At 41.0% G+C, this 21,325-nt stretch overlaps 2 protein-coding genes across 3 annotated transcripts; both read right to left on the bottom strand.

The window, feature by feature from the left end:
• Window positions 1–5,567: 5,567 nt before the first annotated feature.
• On the bottom strand, window positions 5,568–9,078 carry LOC310999452 (T-cell surface glycoprotein CD4-like). The gene is made up of 9 exons (XM_083989884.1): window positions 8,972–9,078; window positions 7,960–8,000; window positions 7,603–7,770; window positions 7,378–7,518; window positions 6,818–7,048; window positions 6,630–6,704; window positions 6,368–6,498; window positions 6,221–6,270; window positions 5,568–6,024 (listed from the first exon to the last, which is right to left on the bottom strand). The coding sequence occupies exons 2-9, from the start codon at window positions 7,985–7,987 to the stop codon at window positions 5,949–5,951; spliced, it is 900 nt and encodes a 299-aa protein (XP_083846010.1). The 5' UTR covers window positions 7,988–8,000; window positions 8,972–9,078; the 3' UTR covers window positions 5,568–5,948.
• Window positions 9,079–9,372: 294 nt separating this feature from the next.
• usp5 (ubiquitin specific peptidase 5 (isopeptidase T)) lies at window positions 9,373–20,635 on the bottom strand. Of its 2 annotated transcripts, none has more exons than XM_083990589.1 (20): window positions 20,330–20,635; window positions 19,632–19,760; window positions 19,410–19,476; window positions 19,178–19,305; window positions 18,698–18,843; window positions 18,249–18,433; window positions 17,983–18,077; window positions 16,851–17,044; window positions 16,513–16,584; window positions 15,821–15,908; window positions 15,534–15,659; window positions 15,292–15,445; window positions 14,566–14,728; window positions 14,379–14,467; window positions 13,029–13,214; window positions 12,501–12,644; window positions 12,270–12,406; window positions 11,002–11,149; window positions 10,743–10,827; window positions 9,373–10,275 (listed from the first exon to the last, which is right to left on the bottom strand). In XM_083990589.1, the coding sequence occupies exons 1-20, from the start codon at window positions 20,435–20,437 to the stop codon at window positions 10,182–10,184; spliced, it is 2,538 nt and encodes an 845-aa protein (XP_083846715.1). In that variant the 5' UTR covers window positions 20,438–20,635; the 3' UTR covers window positions 9,373–10,181. The 2 variants fall into 2 exon arrangements, with proteins under 2 accessions (XP_083846715.1, XP_083846716.1); XM_083990590.1 differs by having other exon boundaries at window positions 13,086–13,214.
• Between the last annotated feature and the right edge of the window lie 690 nt (window positions 20,636–21,325).

Here is a 21,325-nt window from a genome sequence, read left to right as displayed (position 1 = left end):
TATTCTCATTTGTCCAGGTCATAGTATCTCAAAACGAGGTTAAATCGAAAGCAACTGGACAAATAACTAAGTCCAGTTGCTTTCGATTTAACCTCCTTTGAGGGTCTGATGGTTAGTGACCCGTAGTGATCGCTTTCCATGCTGCATTGTGGGATACCATGAGTCTACCACAGTGAATATCGACATTTTCACTATACATTTAGACAGAACAAAAAAATTGCAGTAGTGAGTGATTTTGACACAGCTGTAGATAAAAGGCCCAGAGCCGTTATGCTCTATGTCAACACTCATATATTACTTCTAGTCCAATCACATTACTCAGCTGAAATAAATGTTGTAAATAACTCTTTCTAGCGGAGAATTCACCCTCTGTGCTCCTTTAGTCATCTCATCTACTGCAGTTCAAGAGAAACACACTAAGGAATAAAAGGAGAACCAAGATTTCCACAACAATACTAAAAACAAGAAGCAGAAAAAAACTGAAAACTTAATCTGCTGACATCTTGTATTTTATAACAGAATTTCTGAAAACATATTTCACACAGAACAAAAACCATAGATGCAGCATCCCGTCTTTCTACATAAGAAATGCATAAAGGGGGTTGCATTTGTTCACAACCAGCAAGGACAGGAAGAACAATTAAGTAGCACTGTTTCTCTGTACATGCTTGCACAAGTGTTGTATTAATATGGGCTTGACAAAATCATAAAATCCATAAAACTTTCTCACATTGTGTCACAGCTGTAGTGAATTTAATTTCACAGCTCTATGTTTAGCGTCTGACTTGAACACGAGCTGCTGATCAGAATCTGCACCGAACTAAAGTGAAACCTGAGTGGAAGTGAATCTACACATGAGGGGAGTTTACAGGAGGGGAAACCACCTATCAGATTATTTCAATTTGAAGGATTGTGGAAAGACAAAATCTATAAAATGTGTAACAGTGGCTCAGTTTGCACCCGCAGACTGAGCACACAGATGGCTGTCTGGAGCTCTGTTTAGCTGAGAACACACACACCAAAGTGCTGTTTGTATGCACCTCCTCGTGTGACGGGCAGCAGTCGAAGTATGATGACACAATTTTGTTCCAGGTGTCTCCGAGGTTCAGTTAAACTAATGTTTTGTCTGGCTCCTGATGTTTTTACAGTGATGGAATGACAACCCAAGTGGAAACAGAAGAAGGGATGTACACCAGTTCAGAAATTTCAGTTTCACTTTGAATGACTGTGTGTGTGTGTGTGTGTGTGTGTGTGTGTGTGTGTGTGTGTGTGTGTGTGTGTGTGTGTGTGTGTGTGTGTGTGTGTGTGTGTGTGTGTGTGTGTGTGTGTGTGTGTGTGTGTGTGTGTGTGTGTGTGTGTGTGTGTGTGTGTCAAACAACGAAAAAGAAAACTGAGTAATAAGCCATGAAAAGGGAATCCTATTTTCTCATATGAAAACACCCCCGGTGCAACATAGATGTTGTATTTTCATAACAGACCAAGGGAAGCACAGCTTGGTAATCACCTACAGAGAAGAAAAATACACATCTAAATGCAAATGTTGGGAGAAACAGTGACTTGTTGCTCTCCGCTAAACTCACCCTAACTGACCCAACACACTGGGTTTACTTTGAATAAAACAATAAAACTGAGCCTAAAGTGGTGACCTCCAGATCTACAGGGTGTTAATGGATGAACGGTAATGGTAATGGTATCACGGCTCTCACTTGTACAGAGTCTTTTAAATTTTAGGACAATGCAGCAGGATGCTGATCCCAAAAATATACACAGGGCAAACAGGGAGTTTTCATAGGCCAAACACAGGAATGTTTAGTCACCCCCAAAACAAACAATACCATGGTTGCACTCTGCTCTGGTAGAGCATCATCACATGAGAAGTGCCCGCTGAAATATGTGGATCACACACCTAAGCCGTAAATATTACACATGATCATTAAAAAAAGTTACAATTAATTATTGTAACTTGTCCAACAGGAGAATATCCTCTAAAATTAAATTGAATATTCTTTTTTATATATATATGTATATAAATGAATGCAGAGTTGACGTTTGACCCTCATAATCTCTTCATTGTTTTATCGCTGAGGCATATAGCGCTAACACGACACCAAACGTGTCCCCGTCTCACTACATGTGGACCACACTGTACATGCTGGTCCCCACATTTCATTTGGTTCACAATCGCAACAAAGCTCAAAACAGTTTTCACACACTCATGCAAATTTAAATGTACACACAAAGTAAAATGTCGGTAACAACAGCACAGTAGACTTCCAAGGTGCCTTCATCTGAGCCGATCAGCGTTAGTGAATACAGCACGGAGAGACACATAAGAGGTGAGCTGGACCCCCATGGTGGAAAAGGCCCTAACCCTGACAATTAAAGAACCAGCATATAAAATGTCAGGTGTGTTTGCTTTCTACTGTCTTATATGTCCCGGCATCAAGCTGCGCTGACCATTTCTACAGTAGAAGTATAATATCTTGGCACTATTCAGTAACCATGATAGACTAATTATGTGTAATGTAAAATAATGAATAATGTTAGTTATTATTGCAATGTTCCCTGTAATAGTGGAGCTCTACAAAATGTGACTCTGGTTGGTGATTATTTGCCTGATTACCTCTAAAACAATATGTTTATCTCAATACAAACTGGACAAATGCACTGGGACTGAATTATAAACCATGTTTATATTACTATATGACTATATCACACGGTTGTATAATGCTAATTCTTCATTTGGTGGATATAAGACAAACCAGAGAGGGCCGACAGCGTTTGGTTTGGTTTTTGAGCTTTTCTCTAACAGGTCATTTGGATATGTGATAGAAGGAAACGCTCAGGTGTAAATAATAAAACCAAATATATACGTAGCTGCCTCAGTGTCAGGGTCCTCGTGCTGTATGACGGCTCAGTGTCACACTGTCATGAATTACTGCGACACTTAAATTAAACGATGCCATCGTTTCGCCTGTGCCACACTGACTATGACGAGTTCAAATGTCTTTGTTAATCTCCAGAACTAAACAAAAACTATAGTTTGCTTGTGCAGAGTCAACATGGCTCAGCACTTGTTTTAAAACTTCATGTTTCTTCAGTGGCAGACTGTGCACATTTCTTTAAAAAAAAAAACGCTTGTGTTAAACTCCTGCAGTTTGAGTGTCATGTTGAGTTATGTTACGTTTATGCTGCAGATGACACATGTGTATGGTGCAGCACATATAAATATATATACATGTACCACATTTCTTAAGCTGTGATGCACATTTACAGCCATTTGTTCAGTCAACCCACTGCTGATATATTCAAAACACACTGGGCGATTCCATGAACCTGAAAACAGTCACTTCTGGCTGAGTTAAGATTTCATTCATTTGTAATTTACATTACATTATCAGTGTCCTAAAATACATAACCAATCAAGTCAAGCCAAGTCATCATGATTGTTCTCTTTAAGGCAGCTTCATGTTAGAAACTAAAATGTTTAAAATTCCAACGACTTCTCTGTGCCTTTACGTTACGAATAACGTTTCTATTTAATACAATACTATTTCTATTATTTGTCATAAATAAAATACTGTACATACGGTGTTATATTTCTAAATAGAAAGATTGTGAATGTGAGCATTTAGTGCCACTGAACAATAGTGAATCATTTTGTTTTTGTTTTTTTTAAAAACAATTATTGGTCCTTTAAAGCTGCAGCCATCTTTTGTCATTCGAGGCAGTCAACAGGTCATAGAGATTTCATCAACACTTGACCATGAACATTTACATCCCCCTAAATTTAATATTTCTTTTCATATATCTCTTTATATTTGTGTCACAGGAAGTAGTTTCTATGCTACTTAAGTGAGATTAGCAGAACTCCATTAATGTCGACGATTGCAAAACCTGCACTGTGTTTCTGTCGTTATTGCATAAGTTTTGATCTTTAAATCCGAAGAGATGGAGGGGCAGACGATTCTATTTTAGGCATTTCTGGTAAGATATTTACTGGTGAGGTGATACTGTTCAGGTTGTCACAAGCAACAACAGCACAATACAAAGAAGACTGATACACGATCCATTGAGGGTCAAATCTACAGGTCGAGGCTGATGCATTTGATTTATTATTTAAGGCTGGTGATATAACAATGTAGTGTCTCACTGAAATTGATCCAGTTCATGTGTAATGCCGGTCTTGATATCAGACACAGCTCAATAACAACACAGATAATACTCTGGCTTATCACGTCTTGTAGCCTATACCTATTTGATATCATTGTGTTAGTTCTATTGGCAAAATACAACCAACACAGATGATACAAGACTAAAGCTAAGACAAAATCAAAATCACTTGTTATGTGAACCCAGACACAGACTTTTTCCAAAAACGTGGCCTTGAACGAGCCCAGGTTAGAGTACTTCAGCCTTGCCCCTCTCTCTCAGTCTACGAGAGTGGATCTCCGGCAGCGCCTCTGCGTCTTGTCAGTATTGGTACCAAGCATTTCTAACCTGATACACGGACATATTGAAACCCTGACTTTATGTATATCTTCTCTCTCTTGTAAAATCCCTTCAATAAGCTTCTACTGAGAAGAATGGAGAGTATAGATAAAGCAGGTTTAGGAGTACTCACATGTGATGTGCTCAGTGGAGCGATGACTTCAGCTCTGACATTTGGTAGGACGTATGCAGTGCACTGCAGGTGTCTCTTTCATAAACACACACACACACACAGGAAGTCAGCCAGCTCTATGATCCCATCACCTCAGTTATATACTAAATGGATTACACTGTGTAGTGTAGGATTAGGATTACGATGTTGACATTTTGCCGTTCTGTGAAGTTTTTGTTATAATAAATGACATTTGGTAAACTCATAATCAACATCACATTGCTATTTCACTCCTAAATCTGTATGAATATGTATGTCGTTGGTGGTCTTGGTGTACTGTATGAAACAGGTGTTTTGTGCGCCTGTATGTCATTATATGTAGGACACACTGGTATCAACACCTGACTTGTACTGCACCAGTTGCGTGGTATACGCTCCTCTTTGGAACTGATGCTCGTACGCTTCAAAGCATATAATGGCACAAAAGAGAAAAGATAATGATTGAAATTATGTTGAACAATGCCATAAAAGTTATAATCCTTAACGCTTTTATTATTTTAAATCCCCTTTGATGGTGCTTAGAGTTGGCATATATTCTTGAATTAGCCATTCAGTGTATGTATGACTTGTAATTACCTCTATATAGTGATTTCAGTTGCTAATGGTGGAGTTTGCCCGTTCTGCATTGTTCTGAAATTACCTAAACACAGGGGATTGACACTGCATCGTCAGCTTTTCTGTGTGTGATTTCATTATGGACACAAGTTCCCCTGGTCTATTATACAAAGATAGAAATTAGGTTTGCAGTTGGGTATCATTACAGTTTATTGACTGAAGAAAAGAAGATGAGACATTACATTTCAATGCAGTACACCAATCTTTTCATTAACAACATACAGAAATAAAGACAAAGTATAAATCTATCATATGCACAGAAACACAAGGAAGAACGTGTGTATATAAATTGGTTTAATGGTATTTAAAATGCAAAACAGATGCAAAACAGTAGGAGGCTGACAGTGCTTCATATACTAGGCTTACTAGCTACATTAATGTGGAAAATAATTACAGACTGTTGCTGTGGAAGGACCTATTTGCATTCAGTTCACAGGTTATATTTATTGAAAAGGCTCAAAGTGCCCACATCATTACATTTGATGTTTACTTTATTTTCATCAAGAGCATTTAAAAGCCCATTTACATTCATCCCATATTCACACTGTGGTTCTCTTTCACTTGCTCTCCTTTTTTCTTTATCTCCATCTCCTCCTCTCTCCCTCCCTTTTATTCTTCTCTTTCTTTCTCCCCGTCTCTTCCTTCTTCAATCTGCCTTTCACGTCACTCCTTATGCTGGTTGCAGAGGGAGGGCTGATGGCTTCCCTTTCTTACGTCCTTGCTGTGGTTTTCTTGCAGCTGTTGGTCTGCGATAAAGAGAGGATAGAGGAGAAGTTTTCACACTAATTACGACACAATAATGAAGTGCTCGGTAAAAGGCACAGCAAAAAATGAAGGTCAAACAGGCATTGATATAAAATGTAAAGTGAGCAGAGATTACTGGGGAGGGGAGAGAGGGGGATTTTTGTTACTATTAGATAGAAGCAAGTTAAGAACATTTACCGGTTACACTGGCAGTACTGCTTGGGTCTCAGCTGTCTTTTCTTCATCCTCTATAGTTGAATAAAAAACGTACTATATGTGTTTTGTTTGGTCCAGAAAGCCATGCTCCTTCACATGAAGAATACTGTGATGATTTTTGTCACCAACCTTGTTTCTTCTGATCCTCTTGCACAACACAATGACAAACACCACCAGGAGAACCACAAACAAGCAGCCACCTCCAATTGCGGTCCACATCCACCAGCTGAGTTGACCAAACCAAGACGTAGGGCCATCACCTGGTTGGGTAAAGACAGCAATTTGAAGAAAGCAAAGATAAAGAGCCAATGATGTGTCCAGTGAAGGATCACGTTGAATAACAAAGATCATAGTCAAAAGGTTTTCACAAAAAAACACTACTGATTCGCACAGTTGGGGCAGGATGGCCGTTTAGGGTTGGACTTTGAGCCTTGGGTCGTTGTTGGTGTTGTCGGAGGAGGAGGCTCTGGAAGCAAAAATACAGTACATCTTATTGTTTTTCCATTGACCACATGGATAGCTTTAGTAGTGCTAAGAAGCACAGGCAGAGTCTTGGGATGAAGCTAAAGTGTTGTATACCTTTAACTTTGACAACTAGTTGCTCACTGTGCTCCTGACCGTTGTAGGAGACTGTACATGTCCAGGTCCCTGCATCTGAGAGAGCTACAGGCTTGAGCTCACGCGTCCCCTCATGTGTTCCTCCATCTGGACTCTTCCATTTCACTGTGAGGTCTTGTTCCACACCTTTAACCTCACAGTCGAGCCTGGCTGTGCCGCCCACCTGGAACTCACCAGGAGGGGTGGCCGAAACTGACACAGGATGAGACAACAGATATATACAGTAAGGCCTACATTTTGCTCTCTTTTTTTTTCAATCAATTCCTCAAAGGTAAAAAAATTTTCTTATCAGTAAAATTGAATTATCATGGTAAACGTTTTGCTCAGATCCAAACTGATCTGAATTATTTCTCGTGTTCAGTTCTTCAAACATCTCAAACCGTACAATGATTCCCATCAGGCCCACAAGTATTCACTGTGCACTTTCGTTTCTCTAATCAACAACTGTAACAACTCTTCTGAGGAGGTAAACTCATGCTATTTTCTTTTCAAATACAGTTTTCTTTGGTTGTGTTGCCTACCTGAGACCACAAGAAGAGTGTGCTTTTGAGACTTTCCATCTACATCACAAGTGAACTCTCCAGCGTCTTCTCTCATCACTGAAGAGATCGAAAGTCTGCCATCATACAACACCCTTGACCTTGTCTGTACGGCAAGAGTACCTAAGGCAGAGTACATGTAGTGTAAACAACAACAATGTTGATTATAAAGTCACACTTTGTGCTATCATGTGATTTTATGACTACCTTTGCGAGTGGCGCCAGTCTTCGAGTAAACATAAATAATCAGGTTCTTGTCACTTCCATGATACCATCCTTGGTCTTTATTGATGTTGGCGATCGTACAACTCAAGTCGACCTTCACCCCTGGCTTTGTGAAGATCACTTCGCCTGTAGCAGAGAGTGCAGCCAGCACTGAGAGACAAACACATTCATGGACACACACACATTTAGTATCATGATCACAGGACACCACAAACTCTTTGTACTCTTTGCATACAACTGCATCTTTTACTGCAGTCTTGTAAATATAAGAGACATATTTAGCTCTATGTGTAATGAAACTCATTAACTTTCTGTTTTAAAAAATAAAGCAGAACTCACCAAAGCCCAACCACACGATGGTCTCCATTCAAATGACTGATCTATAAAAATAAAAAAGACATTTCCATCAAGACTAAAACATTAATGTTCAGCCTTAACACAGGAGCTTATTGGAGTGAAAGCACTTCATAGAAATACCACACATAGCTTCTGTTTGAAATGAACATCACACTGAGGAACATGTGATCCCCAACCACCAAGCCAACGCTCTACTTCCTTCCTCCTTCTATCTCTTGTTTAAGAAAAGTTCAAAATTATTGTAGATGTGCATTTATAAGAGACAAAAAAAGCTAAAAACAAATCAATGGGAAAATTCCATCATGTGTTTTGCCTCTTTTGACTTAAATTAATAGTATTAACAATCCACGTCAAGGTGTTTCACCATACACCTGTTCTAAATGTATCTGATCGTGCATTAAAAAATAAAAAGGTAGCACCACAGAATTATTGCTTTTAAAAAAATCACGTGTTTTTACCAAAAGGGAAACTGAATCTAAGAAATTCTTGGATTCAACTTGACAAAGTGTCCAACAACCTGTCTCTCTCTCTCTCTGCATTCTTCGAAGCGTTTCATAATTTTCAGAGGATCAAGAATGAATTTCAGGAGGGTGAAATATTTCAATTTGTTTAAACAATTTCTCATTTTAAAGGCGCAAGTTATATCTTTCTATTTTGGCTACTTTAAATATCTATTTTGATTTATCTTAAGTGGCCAAAATAGAACTATTGTGTGTATACACACAATAATTACAATCTACAATATTTAACATTTTAGACTTCACATCAGCGACTGAGCAATAGATGTGAAGTAAATGCATCTTTAACCCCTACAATCATATTTACACACTAAAGGCCTAAATATACACTATAAGCAGAATGTGAAATTGCTGCATCCGTCAAGTCGAACTTCAGTACGAACAAAGCGAAAATAGCTTCAGGATGCTCACAATAAAACCATTAATTTAATTTAACAATATAAAACTTGATATTATACTTCAGTTTGACATCTTACCTTAATTTTGAGGCAATGCTGTGACTTTTGCGTGTTAAAGGAGGCTGAAATCTTTCCTCATCCTCTCTTGTGCTTCACTTCATAAAAACCATGAGAGCAAGGATGCAAAGACTGTAGAAGGCGGAAGAGATCTGAAGAGAAACCTGCTTGCTCTTTGGAAACTTGTACGCCAATGCAAACCCCAACTCTGAGGGCTTTGCTTTTTGCATAAGTGCTTTCTTGAAAACTAGGTCTAGGATTTTGTAGCTGAGGAAAGCTTTGGTGCAGTGACTTAGAGCTGCTTCATTTCAAAATAACCAAAACTAGACAAGCCTGGTATATTGATCCCACTAAGATATGGCCAGGTCATCATTTATTTCCAGTAATCTAGTGGAGAAAAAAAAAACTCATCGAACGGCGACAGTATGACAGAAAGACAATTCTTTATTTGTCACAGCAGAAGTAACAAAGGATTTTGCAAAATAAAAACGGAATAAAACAAATAAATCACCCAGGTATCACCCTCACCAAACTTTTTTTTTTTTTTTAAACAAAAAACAAGTTGATTTGGTGTTTTGACTTTTTTTTATTTCCTTTTGTGACACACATTTGAACTGTTATTTATCGTTTGACTTTTTTCTCTCTTTTTTTTTGACATTTCCACTTATGGTGAATGCTGAACTGTTTTTAGTTCCTCACTGCAAAAGGTGGGTGATGCCCAACTTCAGTAAGGACAGAACTGATCCGATGGGGAGGGGCAGTGGCTACTGTTGGCAGTAGAAATCAATAATCAGGACATGGATAACTGGTGAAAGTTATGTAAACCTATTAATAAGGAGTGAACAGACTTAGTTAGTAAAGTCCCAGGGCTTGTTTTTGTGAGGCAGGTTTTCTGAATTATCCAAAAATATTTGCTGAATAAAACCTCGAACAAACCCTTTAACCGATTGCGAACCGAAGTGGTTCTCAGTTTTACTCAGTAAAAATTTGTCTTGGTAAATAACAGAATCAGTGGATCAAAAGACACCCCCCACCCCTCATCTGTACACATCTGCACCAATCAATTTCACTGTGTATATATGCAATCTGAGAGATTTATTTACACGTTTGTCAGTTGTGAAGCGTGCTAGGGTTTTTTTGTAAGAGCTTGTTGGGGTGCAGTTTATCAATGCATGTTTGTGGTGGCGTCCACGTTTTTCTTCCTTCACCCCAAGTGAAAAGCTCCTCCCTCTCATTCGGCCACTCTCCGATAGAAGTAGAGGTATCCCAAGTCTTTGGGAGGTTTCTCTGAAGCACACACCTTCTGATCGTTGAAGATGACCCACCTGAGAAGCAGAGAGGACACACTGGTCACGAAGAGCCGTTTGATAACACTTGCTATTACCAAATAATTAACTGCATAACATTAGAAGATATTATGGCCCATTCCTGTGATCACAGGGGTCCACTAAACCAAATGCGATTATTTATTTCTATTGTCAAAACAAATAAAATAAATATTTTCTTCATAAACCACTTGGTAGGTAATATGGAAGGTTGACATTTAATGTTCACATCAGCAGCTGCGACCAGAGCTGGAGTATAGTGCCCCCTGCTGGGCCACCATAGAACCAGCTGCTGCTTCACAATATTATCAGTTGCAGACATTTCCCCTGCGATCATGGCTGAACAAGGAGCTTAGCAAACAGAAAGCGTATACGGTATCCTTGATCTGATATTTAAATGCATTTGACCTTAACATACAACATGACATGACTTGAAGCTAGAAACAAGTGCAGGTATAAAGACTCACTGCTGATCCTTCTTGATGTGACAGACGTAGTGGCCGCACATTGTGCTTGTCCCCATGTGGCTGATGAATGCAAACAGCTCATACTCTGGATAAAAGGAGACAAAACATGAGTTTGATTATAATTAGAATATACTTATAAAATATGAAATCAAAAAATGATAAGGTGGAGAAAATAACATTTTGAAAAGAAGATGGTATTGCTGCTGTCCACATGTCATGTTTTTGATCCCATCTCTGCAACTACTGCGCGAGTACTCACTGCCTGGTCCGTCTCTGACACGAGGCCCAGGAGGAGGCTCCCTGCCCTCGCTCTCTGCAGCCGAGCGACCTCCCTCAGACACATCCATCGACTCCAGGTCATCCAGGTGGGAGAAGATCCAGTCCACTGCCCGGTCCAGGACGTTACTCTGAGAGATGAACACCAGGTAAGAGTAATACATGCAAATGGAGGTTGTGGTCCGATCTGATCTGATTCAACATTTTATAAATCAGAAGGCCAAAGACGGCTGATTACATTTCTTCAGAGACTGACCACAGGATTGTAGAAACACAGCACAATGCACTGAATGGATGGTACTAATTTCCGACCCAACATAATGCAATAGTTGGGTTTTGATACTTAACAAAGAATTCAAAACAGTATGAGCGTTCATTCCCAGAAGGAGCAGATGTTTCATGACATAGTAGGTACTGTTAGCAACCGTAGTCAACAGGGTAATTTATTCAACGAGAAGCAGAGAAAATAAAAACCACAGAGTGAAACTAACACTTCAGCTGAGAAGAAACGCATCCACCTTCCTCTTCTGGGCTGGAGGTTAGAGGTTCACCCACACTCACACCTGCAACGCTTCGCTCAACTAGTTCTCTTGTGCAAAACAAGAAACAAGCCAACAAATGACATGCCGACAAATAAGTGGCTACTATTTTTCTAAATGTTACGACCAAGGTCTTCTGGTAAAAAAAAACAAAAAAAAAACACCCATATAACTAACTTAAATTGAGGGCGCTCCAGCAGCTCATGTTGTAGAGCTCTTACCACATGGGCTCAGTGCCGACTGGAGCAGCCCGACCCTTTGCAGCATCTCATCCCTCAACTCTCTCCTCTGATTTCGTATCACTCTCTTACCGTCTCTCTCATAACAAAGGCCTGAAAAGCCACTGGACCACTAAACCTAAAAGCTTTGTCCCGTAACACAATATACTCAGTTCTTCTATTTCTCACTTCTTAAAACAATATCTGGCTGTTCCATTTGGATATAAAAGTATGACATGACATACAGTAGTACAGAAACTATATCTAATCAGTTGGCTTAGCTTAATGTAACTTCAGTGAAACCCTGCTACCTACACAGGGGCACAAGAACAACCTCTGTGTAGTTGTCTCCAAGAATGACTGAAACTTGGCTACATTGCTGTTTGAATTAAAAGAGGCAGCTGTGCTTGTATTGGCAAAGTTATACTTTTAGCCTAGTGGCCTGTGAAATTAGTCAAATCCTCGCCTCTAGCTGGAAGGAATTCAATACTAACCGTGGCTCGAAGTGCTTTGGTTGCTTGGTCTCGGCTGAAGCCCATGGAGACGATGGTTGCCAGGTGTTCCTCAGAAAGGCTTTCAGTGGGAGTGGTCACGGAGCTGCAGCCTGGCAACACCAAGGGGGCTGAGAAGTCTGTAGCCAATCAAAAAGGGGACAACATGAGGACTGAGAGATGCAGTCAGACTGATGATGATGCGTTCTGGTGAATGCCGAGTGCTCCACACACCTGGGTCGTCCATATGGCCCATGATCCAATTCATGGCGGCATCGATTCCAGTGTTCCCAGTGTAGTACACCGCTTTCCTGCAGGCCTCCAGTGGGAATCCCATTTCACATAACTGGGACACAGTGGAGTCGTCAAGGACTGGAGCTGAGATTTTGTTAAAAGGAAAGAGTTGAATTACTTGGATGTGCTTTGTGGAAATATTTACATAATGAAAAACATTTCTGTTCTTGTTGTTTTTCTGTTCCCTGAAAATTTCCTTGATATTAACAAAGGTTTAAAAGAAATTAATAAAAATAACAATGGCATAAATAAATACAGAAACATCAACTCATACACTAGAAAAACAGGACAATTAAAAATGGACGTCTTTCGTTTGAAACAGAACTCAAATCACTTTACATAAACAAATAATAAGGCAACAGAAGGACTTGTGAAAACAGAAAAGAAGAAAAAGGAGGAAACCAGGGTGGACAAATAGGAGCGTCACAGAGGAAGGAGAAAAAGTGCAGAAATGACAGACAGACTGACACAGCAGTGGGGAGTAGAGCGAGTCGTCCTCCTCGTTGCCATGGGAACCCAGGATACCTTTAACCTCCACGTCTGGGGTCATGAGTGGGGGCGGGGCCACCTCTGGTAGAAGCTCCTCCCCTGGCTGCTGGCCGGTTGCACGTAGCGCGCTCAGGTCCAGAGTATCAGGAACATCGATACTCACGTCTGCACGGAGTCAAAAATCATATAGTGCTCAAAACTGCGGTTCAGACGTTTGTTGACTCTTAAAAAATGCATGACTATTGATGCCAGAGTTCATAAATAAAATATGTGTGAGTAAATGGAAATAGGAAAAAGCCCAATCAAAGTATGTTAATTTTCATCTCAACACTAAACACACCCAGAAGATTTGGGCTTGTGAGAATAAAGACCCAGCCTGACACCTCAACTGTATACGTGTTAAAGGGATAGTCGCTATAATCCCTATAGTCATAGCAGTAAGTTTGTTACCTTCAATTGTCGGTGCAAGCTATTTTTAGAACGGTGGAGCAGAGCCGCGCTACGGAGGCTAATGGGATTTCTTGGTTTCCTTCATCAAACTCATCAAATACACAATCCAAAAACTCCAAAAAGCTCTTGTAGACAAGTTGTGACCTGCACATTCACCACGCTATGAGATAATAACGGAACGTTACGAGACAGAGTTGTTTTCGAGGTTAATTCATGCAAAACCGCTGATGCACGTTCCCGTCGGGGGCAGTTTTTCAGCAAGCAGTCTCTGCATTTGCCTCGAAAACAACTCGGTCTCGTAACGTTCCGTTATTATCTCATAGCGTGGTGATTGTGCAGGTCACAACTTGTCCACCAGAGCGTTTTGGAGTTGTTGGATTGTGTATTTGATGAGTTTGATGAGGGAAACCAAGAAATCCCATTAGCCTCCATAGCATAGCTCTGAGCAGCTCGCCGCTCTGCTCCACCTAAAAATAGCTTGCACCAACAATTAAAGGTAACGAACCTGTACTCCTAAAACTATAGGGATTATGGCAATGGGCCAATTTGCCAAAATGTTGAACTATCCCTTTAGGGTGGGGCAATTCAATGGCAATTATTCAATTTAAATTTCTTGAGACAAATGTTGCTGATTTCAGTTCAACCATTTCATGTAGCTTTGAGCACCAGTGCTATCGCTCAGATTATTCACACTTACGTAGAGCAGTGATTTATGAGGACTAGTGCAAAAAGTGCTCCAGTACATACAGTGATTTGTCAACAGTATAAACACTAACAAATAACAGTGAGCTCATGTCAGGAATTACACTCATCTGTAGTGAGAAAATCTCTAAATATCCATCTCTGCAACAAAAAAATATAACAATATGTCTTGCTCACCCAGTTTCTTGGGCACCCAGTCAAGGCCAAAAGTAAACTTCTTAATCTGGATAACCAGGTAGTCTGGGAAAGAGGCGAAGCGGGTTGTTCTGACAAGATGAGACAAAAGGAGATATTGATAAATACATCCTAAGATTTGTTGCAATCTCAATCTCTTTCAGTCGTGTCAGTGAGTCTCTCTTCATACTTGGTAGCAGTAGTCTTGGACTGCACTGCAGAGCTCCAGAAGTCTGTCAGGACCTCTGGTTCGCTGAGGGCCGCCATGCAGGCTGTGAAGGGGATTTGTGCACGCACTGTCGGGGATGATGAGTCTCCCTCCTCACGTCGGCGCTCTGCCTCCTGGAGCTCCTCTGTGGCAGAAATATATGAATTGATAAGAAACTTTTTTTTCTGAAAACTTGCACACCAAGTTCAATGTGAAAACACAACGCAAGACATCAAACACAAAGTTGTTTAAAAATATATATTGACCAGAGGTGATTGCTCTCAGACTGCAAAGGAGGTTCTGCTTCCTCTAAAATGTCAAAATAAATCAAATATGTACTGCTGTGTTTACATTTCATTGACTTAACACATTCAACTCTAAAGCGAGTTCATTTGGGGGGGGGGGGGTTCGGACAAATCTTAACAAATAGGCCGAAATGAGATTCCCCTCTTTGAAAGACCAGAAGCTGCCACTGATATCAACATGAGATAAAATACAGCAAATTCATTTCTAGACTAAATAATAAAACATGTGATTCTTCAGTAAAAATAGAAAGTCTAAATTCATTAAGAAATATGTTTTTACTTTTCATTGCTGCCACCTGGCACAGGTTGCTGATGTGAACTAGCCTTCGTGTGCCATCATGTGGTGGACATAAATAATCATATGTGACCTAGAGAGTGTATCCTGTCCCCGTCAGCCCTTCACCTGTGTTGGTGGCCTGGTCCATGGGCACAGGCAGCTGAACAATGTAATCTACCCGCTGCGTGTACTTGGCTTTCTGTGATTGCTGACACACAATCCTCTCCTCCACAAGGAACCTGAAGGCTTCAGATGGGTTGGGTCCAGAGCGACAGTTTCTCTGTGGGTAAACAGTATAAAAAGTGAATAATGATACAAGAGAAACGCCAGGGAAAGACCAGAGAAGCAGAGGTGTAGTGTTACTTTACCTCCACCATGTTTATGAAGTGCAATAAAAACTCCTGGGCATCCTGTTGTCGATTGGTGGAGAACTCTGGGTGGCCCCGCCCAACAAGTGCTTTAAACATTCGTGGTGCTATGCCAGATTGGTCTCCCTGCAAACAAAGCGTGAACAGTCTGATGTGTCAATGGTGAGAGCTAATATTAGGTCGACTGCATTCTCACTCTCTCCTGAGAGTAAATCCCAAGACGTGTCACGGATATCAGTGAAAACTAAGACGTTGTAAATCCGCTGTGACTGATCACTTCCTCTTACCCTGGGTTCAGATGCACCGTTTTCATCTCCAGGGTCTTGTGCTGGTTTGGAATACTCTCCTGACAACAGACCGTAGCCGAGCTTGGCTCTGCGATAAACAAACAAAGCTGACATCACTGCACATCCAACAATATACCAGAGTCTCACACAGGAGGAGGATTTGGGCGAAGGCCTAGTTGTATTCCTGGATTATATATAACATGGTGGGATGTCTTATAAGAGAGAAGACTTGTTACCTCTGGTGGGAATAAGAAAAAGTTTTTGGACAGCATCAACAGCAAAGACTGTTTATAACCAAGCTACATACACATCTACCAGATTTCATTAAAACATAAAACTACTGTGTAAAGTACATTACTGAACTTCCCCTGCTGGTCGTTATGCAACATTAAATTTCAATGACAAGTCAAATTACACGGACAACGTAGACTGTACCAGACTAAAAGGAGAAAGGGCTCTGTTCTATGAGACACAATAGAAGAAAAGGTATTTTCTACTCAAACACAATAGAGGAAAAATGACTCAAGGCCAATATAAAATGTCTAAATCCTACTAATATACATAATATACAAAAACCCATTTGACATAACATGATTCTTCCTGTCAAACCACAATGGGGTGACAGCGGACATCCAATGCTAATGCAAGAATTGGTCACATGTAACAACAGGGCATTATGGATGGAGACTCACACTTGGGTTTTGAAGTCCTGGGTGGGGTCACTTGGAGCGTCGTCAATGATCTTGTCGATGTTAGAAACATACCTAGAAAGAAGCGACACAAAACCGGTATGACACTGAATCTCTATTCTATACTTCTGCTGGATTGAAATGTTTAAAAAGGAGTATCCAAGAAATGAGAAACGACACATTCAGCTCTACTGCTGTAATGATGAACATGATGACAGTGTTTCCATTGCCTGCCATAAGAATCAACACTGTTCTTTACCACTGAAAGAGGGATGACCAATACAACAGATGAAAGGGACAAGTGGACGAAGCAATGAAAAAAAAAAAAACAGGGTACTGACTTGCTCTGGAAGTCTGGAACGGTGAAGAGCACTTGCATGACAGAGTTGAGGTAGCAGCTGTTGCCCAGGTTTTTCATCCCCGTCAAGCCGGGGCCATACATGGGACGAAGGGTGGTGCCAGACTCCTGGATCACCTCCCACTCCCCTACACGCTGGTTCACAGCAATCTCCAGCTCTGTCATCGTCCGCTCAGTCTGAAAACAGCCCGAAGGGAAAGGGGAGGGAGGGATGCAAAATGAAATTCTGTGCTGCAGCTTTCACACATAAAGTTCTGAGAACGCTGAGGAAAATTAGCCTATATACAGAAGTAATGACAGCAGGCAGACGAGCAACGAACGACGAAACCCATCATCACTTGGCTAAGTGCTGTACTTTGTCTTCTGCTCCACTGTCGCCCAATTCCTCCACCCCCTGTCTGTGCTACATCATTAAGTGCGTGCGGCAATACATTAGCACAACAAGAGGCAACAATTCAGTACACAGTGAGCGGTAAAGAGACCACACTTGACAACTGTAATAGCCTGCGCTCTGCATAAGGGGGAAAGCAGGTGGCACAGAAATGAATGGCAGCAGGAAATCAAAGACGAAACAGGTTCGGAGGGAAATATCTGTAACTGGGAGAAAGTAGGTGGATATGGTGATGGGTATGCCATTAAAGTCAAGCACATGAGGAGAAATACGACTGTATTAACATAATGCATCAGTCAGAGCAGCATAACAATACATTATGTACGCATACATTGACAGTGTGCTGGCAAGAAGACAATAATCAAGAAAGTTGACCAGTTACTGACAGAATTTTATGATGTTAATTCTTTAAGTGCAATTGGTTCTCCAACAATGCAGCTGAATTACTGACCCCTTAGTAATAAAAAGTAATCATTGCCTGTTCTATGAGGCAGATCCAGCCATAACTGTTTGGATGTCTGCCAACAGGGGGAAAAAATCCAATATGTCGGACTAAATTTATAATGCTCCGATTGTAAAGCGAGGCCAGACCAGTACATCTGTCTAAGAGAACTTGATCCGATTCCACACAGTAAACCAGTGGGGGGAAATGCCAGATTCAGTGAGACAGAAAACAAAGACAAGGTTTTCTTCCACTCATGACAGCAGAAACAGGAGAACTCACCTTCTCCATGGTCATCATGTCAATGCCAAAGTGAGATAGGTGCTCTGGTAACTTGGAATCCAGCACCATGTCATCCTCATCGTAGGAATACACATCTGGAAATACAAAACAGTGGTTGCGATCAAGTTCACTAATCACTAGACAAATGGGCATACTCTTTAAAGGTAATCAATATCCAATAATGAAGACTCAGTGGAGTTAACTTATTATGTTCTTGATATTTAACATTTTTACCACAGGAAACAAAGGTCATGCTGTTTGCTTACCGGCTCCATCGGGAGTGATGGTTCCAAGTTTGACAGCGAGTGGGTATCCTGTCTCTTGGAAGTGAAGAAGGGCGTGGTTGTTGCCTCCAGACCCGTCAAAGTACCTGCGACCACACATCACTTTGCCGTCCGTCAGGTTCATCCAAATATTCTCCTGGAGGTCACACACCTCACACCTCCAGCCACTGAAGTGGAGAAAAGAAAAGTATAAATCCTTCATGGACGATCTTATAGAATTTAACAGCTATTACTATCATAAAAGACACAACAGCATTCATAAAGTAGTCGTGTAATAATAGTATTACAGTTATGTACGTCCCCTATGACTTTTAGCCACTGTTGAGTGAAACACAGGAGCAGCTCTATTCATGAAGTCACAAATCTAAATAAGCTATGGTAACACTTTACTGATATTGATTTTAGTCAGTACCTGACAAGTCAAGTCTCACCTGGGAGGGATTTTGACTCCGTTGTCAAGCTGTTTAAGGTCAGCGGCATGCCTGGACTCCTGTCTCACCTCGCCGTCCCATTGTTGAACTTGTAAGGTATGAGACACTGAGTCAGCTGCCATGATACCCGCCATAGACAGAGACACCTTAAGGGGTGGGGGAAAAAAAAAAAACAGGAAAAAATTAGACCAGCCTAACAGCTCGTGATGAAACCTCTGAACTATCTGATCACTACCTCTATGTTTTTTTTATATTCCTATAAAATGTCAAAGATCTGTGACGACGCCTTTGTATGCAGCATGACTCTGTGCTTTGTACTGTACCTGTACTAAGGGGCACAACCAATACATTTTTTTTTACCGTCCTTTATTTTATCACAATCTGATGTTTGGTACTATGAAAGTAACCGTAGCCAGGAAAAGTAATTAACTTGTAAAATCATATAATATTTCTCTTGCCAGGTAACAAACGATATCTCACCCGCTCTCTGACAACGTCAGGCATGGTAGTAAGGTCCTCTGATGTCACCTCCTGTCTGTCAGGTAAAATGACAACCTTGATTTCCTCTTCGTACTGGTCCAGATCCACATCAAAACCTCCTTCAATCCCTAGAAAAACCAGAGACAAGAAGGGAGGAGAAACAAGTCAGCCTTAAAAAAGGACTGCTGGATCCAAGTGTGTGTGTATATATTATACTCTTTCATATAATCACCTATGGCCAGTCTGGTGGGCTTTTTCTTAGGTGGGTGTCCAGATCCAGAGTTGTTGTCATCTTCCTTCTGAGAGAATAACATGGGATATCAGTGGGAGTTGAGATTTATTCACTGGGTGTGGAAAGATATGGTGCTGATAATATCAAATAACATTAATTTGAAAGGAGGAAATTATCACGGTCTTGGGGAAAGTACATTAGAGAATAGGCAAAAATATCTACCTTATCCTTACGAGTCCGGGTGATGTGCAGGTAAGCCCTCTGACCAGTGCGAGCATTGTGCCTCTCCACATACTGACCCCCAAAGCCCAGGAAACTGTTCATGCACAGATACAGGCCTCCTTCACTTTCCTGTAAAGAAGAGAAAAGCAATATCCAATGTTACAACCTGTCCTTGTGTCTCCCTATCGTGACACAACACCTGAAACTTGAAGTTGGGGACACTGTATGCGTCTTAAATTTGCAACAGCATCAGCTGCTGCATTTTAGCCAACTAGCTCCTCAACCAGCCTGCTAACGCTGCTTGCAATTCATCCTAGCATTGTTTTGTTATTTTACTCTAATCTAAATCCTCAAGAAACGTCTGCTGAGAAATGATGGGCTAAGTTATGTTTACCAGCATGACCAGTCCTGCAACAGTTGTGACCATAAAGACCACTGGTTTGACAGCACACCCAGTTACACTAGGGTAGCTAGCTAACAAGCTAAGTTTCCATTACAGTGCACTATTAGCTTAGCTTGATGCTAGCCTGCCCGTTAGATGAAAACAGGAAAATGTAGGAAGCCCGGCAGGTTAAAGTAGAAACTGCGCTGACATAACGTCACATTGGGTAAAAACCTGGAGGTAGTGAGAGGGAGGGAGGATGAAACAACACTGTTTATGAGCTGACGTTACGGTTTGTAAAGGGAAGATGGCTCACCGGCGAGGAAAATGACAAGGCGCATTCGTCTTTGTGGACGCGGTCCCCGGGCTTCGGGACCCGGATCGTGGACAAAACCGACATCAAAACCTCTCCGACGTCCGCCATGACGAGAGAGCTACTTCTGCCTTTCAGTGGGACACTTGCTCCTCTGAGTTTGGACCCCCCAGCCTCTTGATTTCCTCGGCTCAGAAGCGTGTCCGTTGTCTAGCCCGTCCTCTAGAGTCTGTGCTCGGCTGAATGAATCATGAGACGCCGCCTGGAGTGGAGCAGAGGCCGGACGGACTGTGTGTTGTCTGCACGCCGACGGGCTGCGGCTCCTACCGTAATCTGTGAAGTATATGCGCACTTCTGGATTTTTACAGCGAAGGGAATTTACATCCCTATCGCATCAATAGTGGGAAAAATAGAGTTAGAAGTAGCAGATTAAACAATACAGAAACTAATCATTAACCATTAGGCTACATAAAATACCTGCACCTCAACCAGCGACCTTCAGCATTACCCTGCTTTTATACAATATTGACACGATGGCATCACAACATAACATGAACATGTTTCTTCTCAGATCAATCGAATTTATTTTTGTTTTGTTATTTTTTGCCACACAAGACTTTGATATAAGCACTTTTAGGGCAGTAGGCCTACAACATTTGAATACTTATTCTACTATAAAACAATACTTTTTGGTGGCTCCATTTAATAAACATGGTCTAACACTGATTAAACAATGGTTTGTGATGTGAATGCTTATGAACCCTGTGTGGCTCCTTAAACTAAGTGCTATTTCTGTATTTAAAAACAAATAAATAAATATTAGTTTATTCTAATTCGGAGTGAATTAACTAGTTTCTTGTAAATAATAAGTGAAAGGGGTTCATTGATTTTGGTTCAACCGGTGTATTTGTACATTTACGGTAACGGCCGTTGAACCATACCAACTGCTGCCCCTCGCGGCCACCCGGAAGAATTACAACAACGACTCAACAGCTGCAG

Source organism: Trachurus trachurus (genome assembly GCF_905171665.1).
Source record: "Trachurus trachurus genome assembly, chromosome: 16".
In the NCBI taxonomy this organism is placed as follows: Eukaryota; Metazoa; Chordata; class Actinopteri; order Carangiformes; family Carangidae; genus Trachurus; species Trachurus trachurus.
This window is presented reverse-complemented; position numbering and strand designations above follow the sequence as displayed.

Excerpts from the sequence above, each read along its gene's own strand:
- LOC310999452 (XM_083989884.1), bottom strand. The coding sequence starts at position 7,987 with ATGGAGACCATCGTGTGGTTGGGCTTTG. Across the intron at positions 7,771-7,959 it reads CATCGTGTGGTTGGGCTTTG|TGCTGGCTGCACTCTCTGCT; the intron begins GTGAGTTCTGCT and ends TTTGTCTCTCAG. Across the intron at positions 6,025-6,220 it reads CAGTACTGCCAGTGTAACCG|ACCAACAGCTGCAAGAAAAC; the intron begins GTAAATGTTCTT and ends TCTTTATCGCAG.
- usp5 (XM_083990589.1), bottom strand. The coding sequence starts at position 20,437 with ATGGCGGACGTCGGAGAGGTTTTGATGTCGGTTTTGTCCACGATCCGG. Across the intron at positions 18,078-18,248 it reads CATCACTCCCGATGGAGCCG|ATGTGTATTCCTACGATGAG; the intron begins GTAAGCAAACAG and ends TTGTATTTCCAG. Across the intron at positions 10,276-10,742 it reads CACATCAAGAAGGATCAGCA|GTGGGTCATCTTCAACGATC; the intron begins GTGAGTCTTTAT and ends TCTGCTTCTCAG.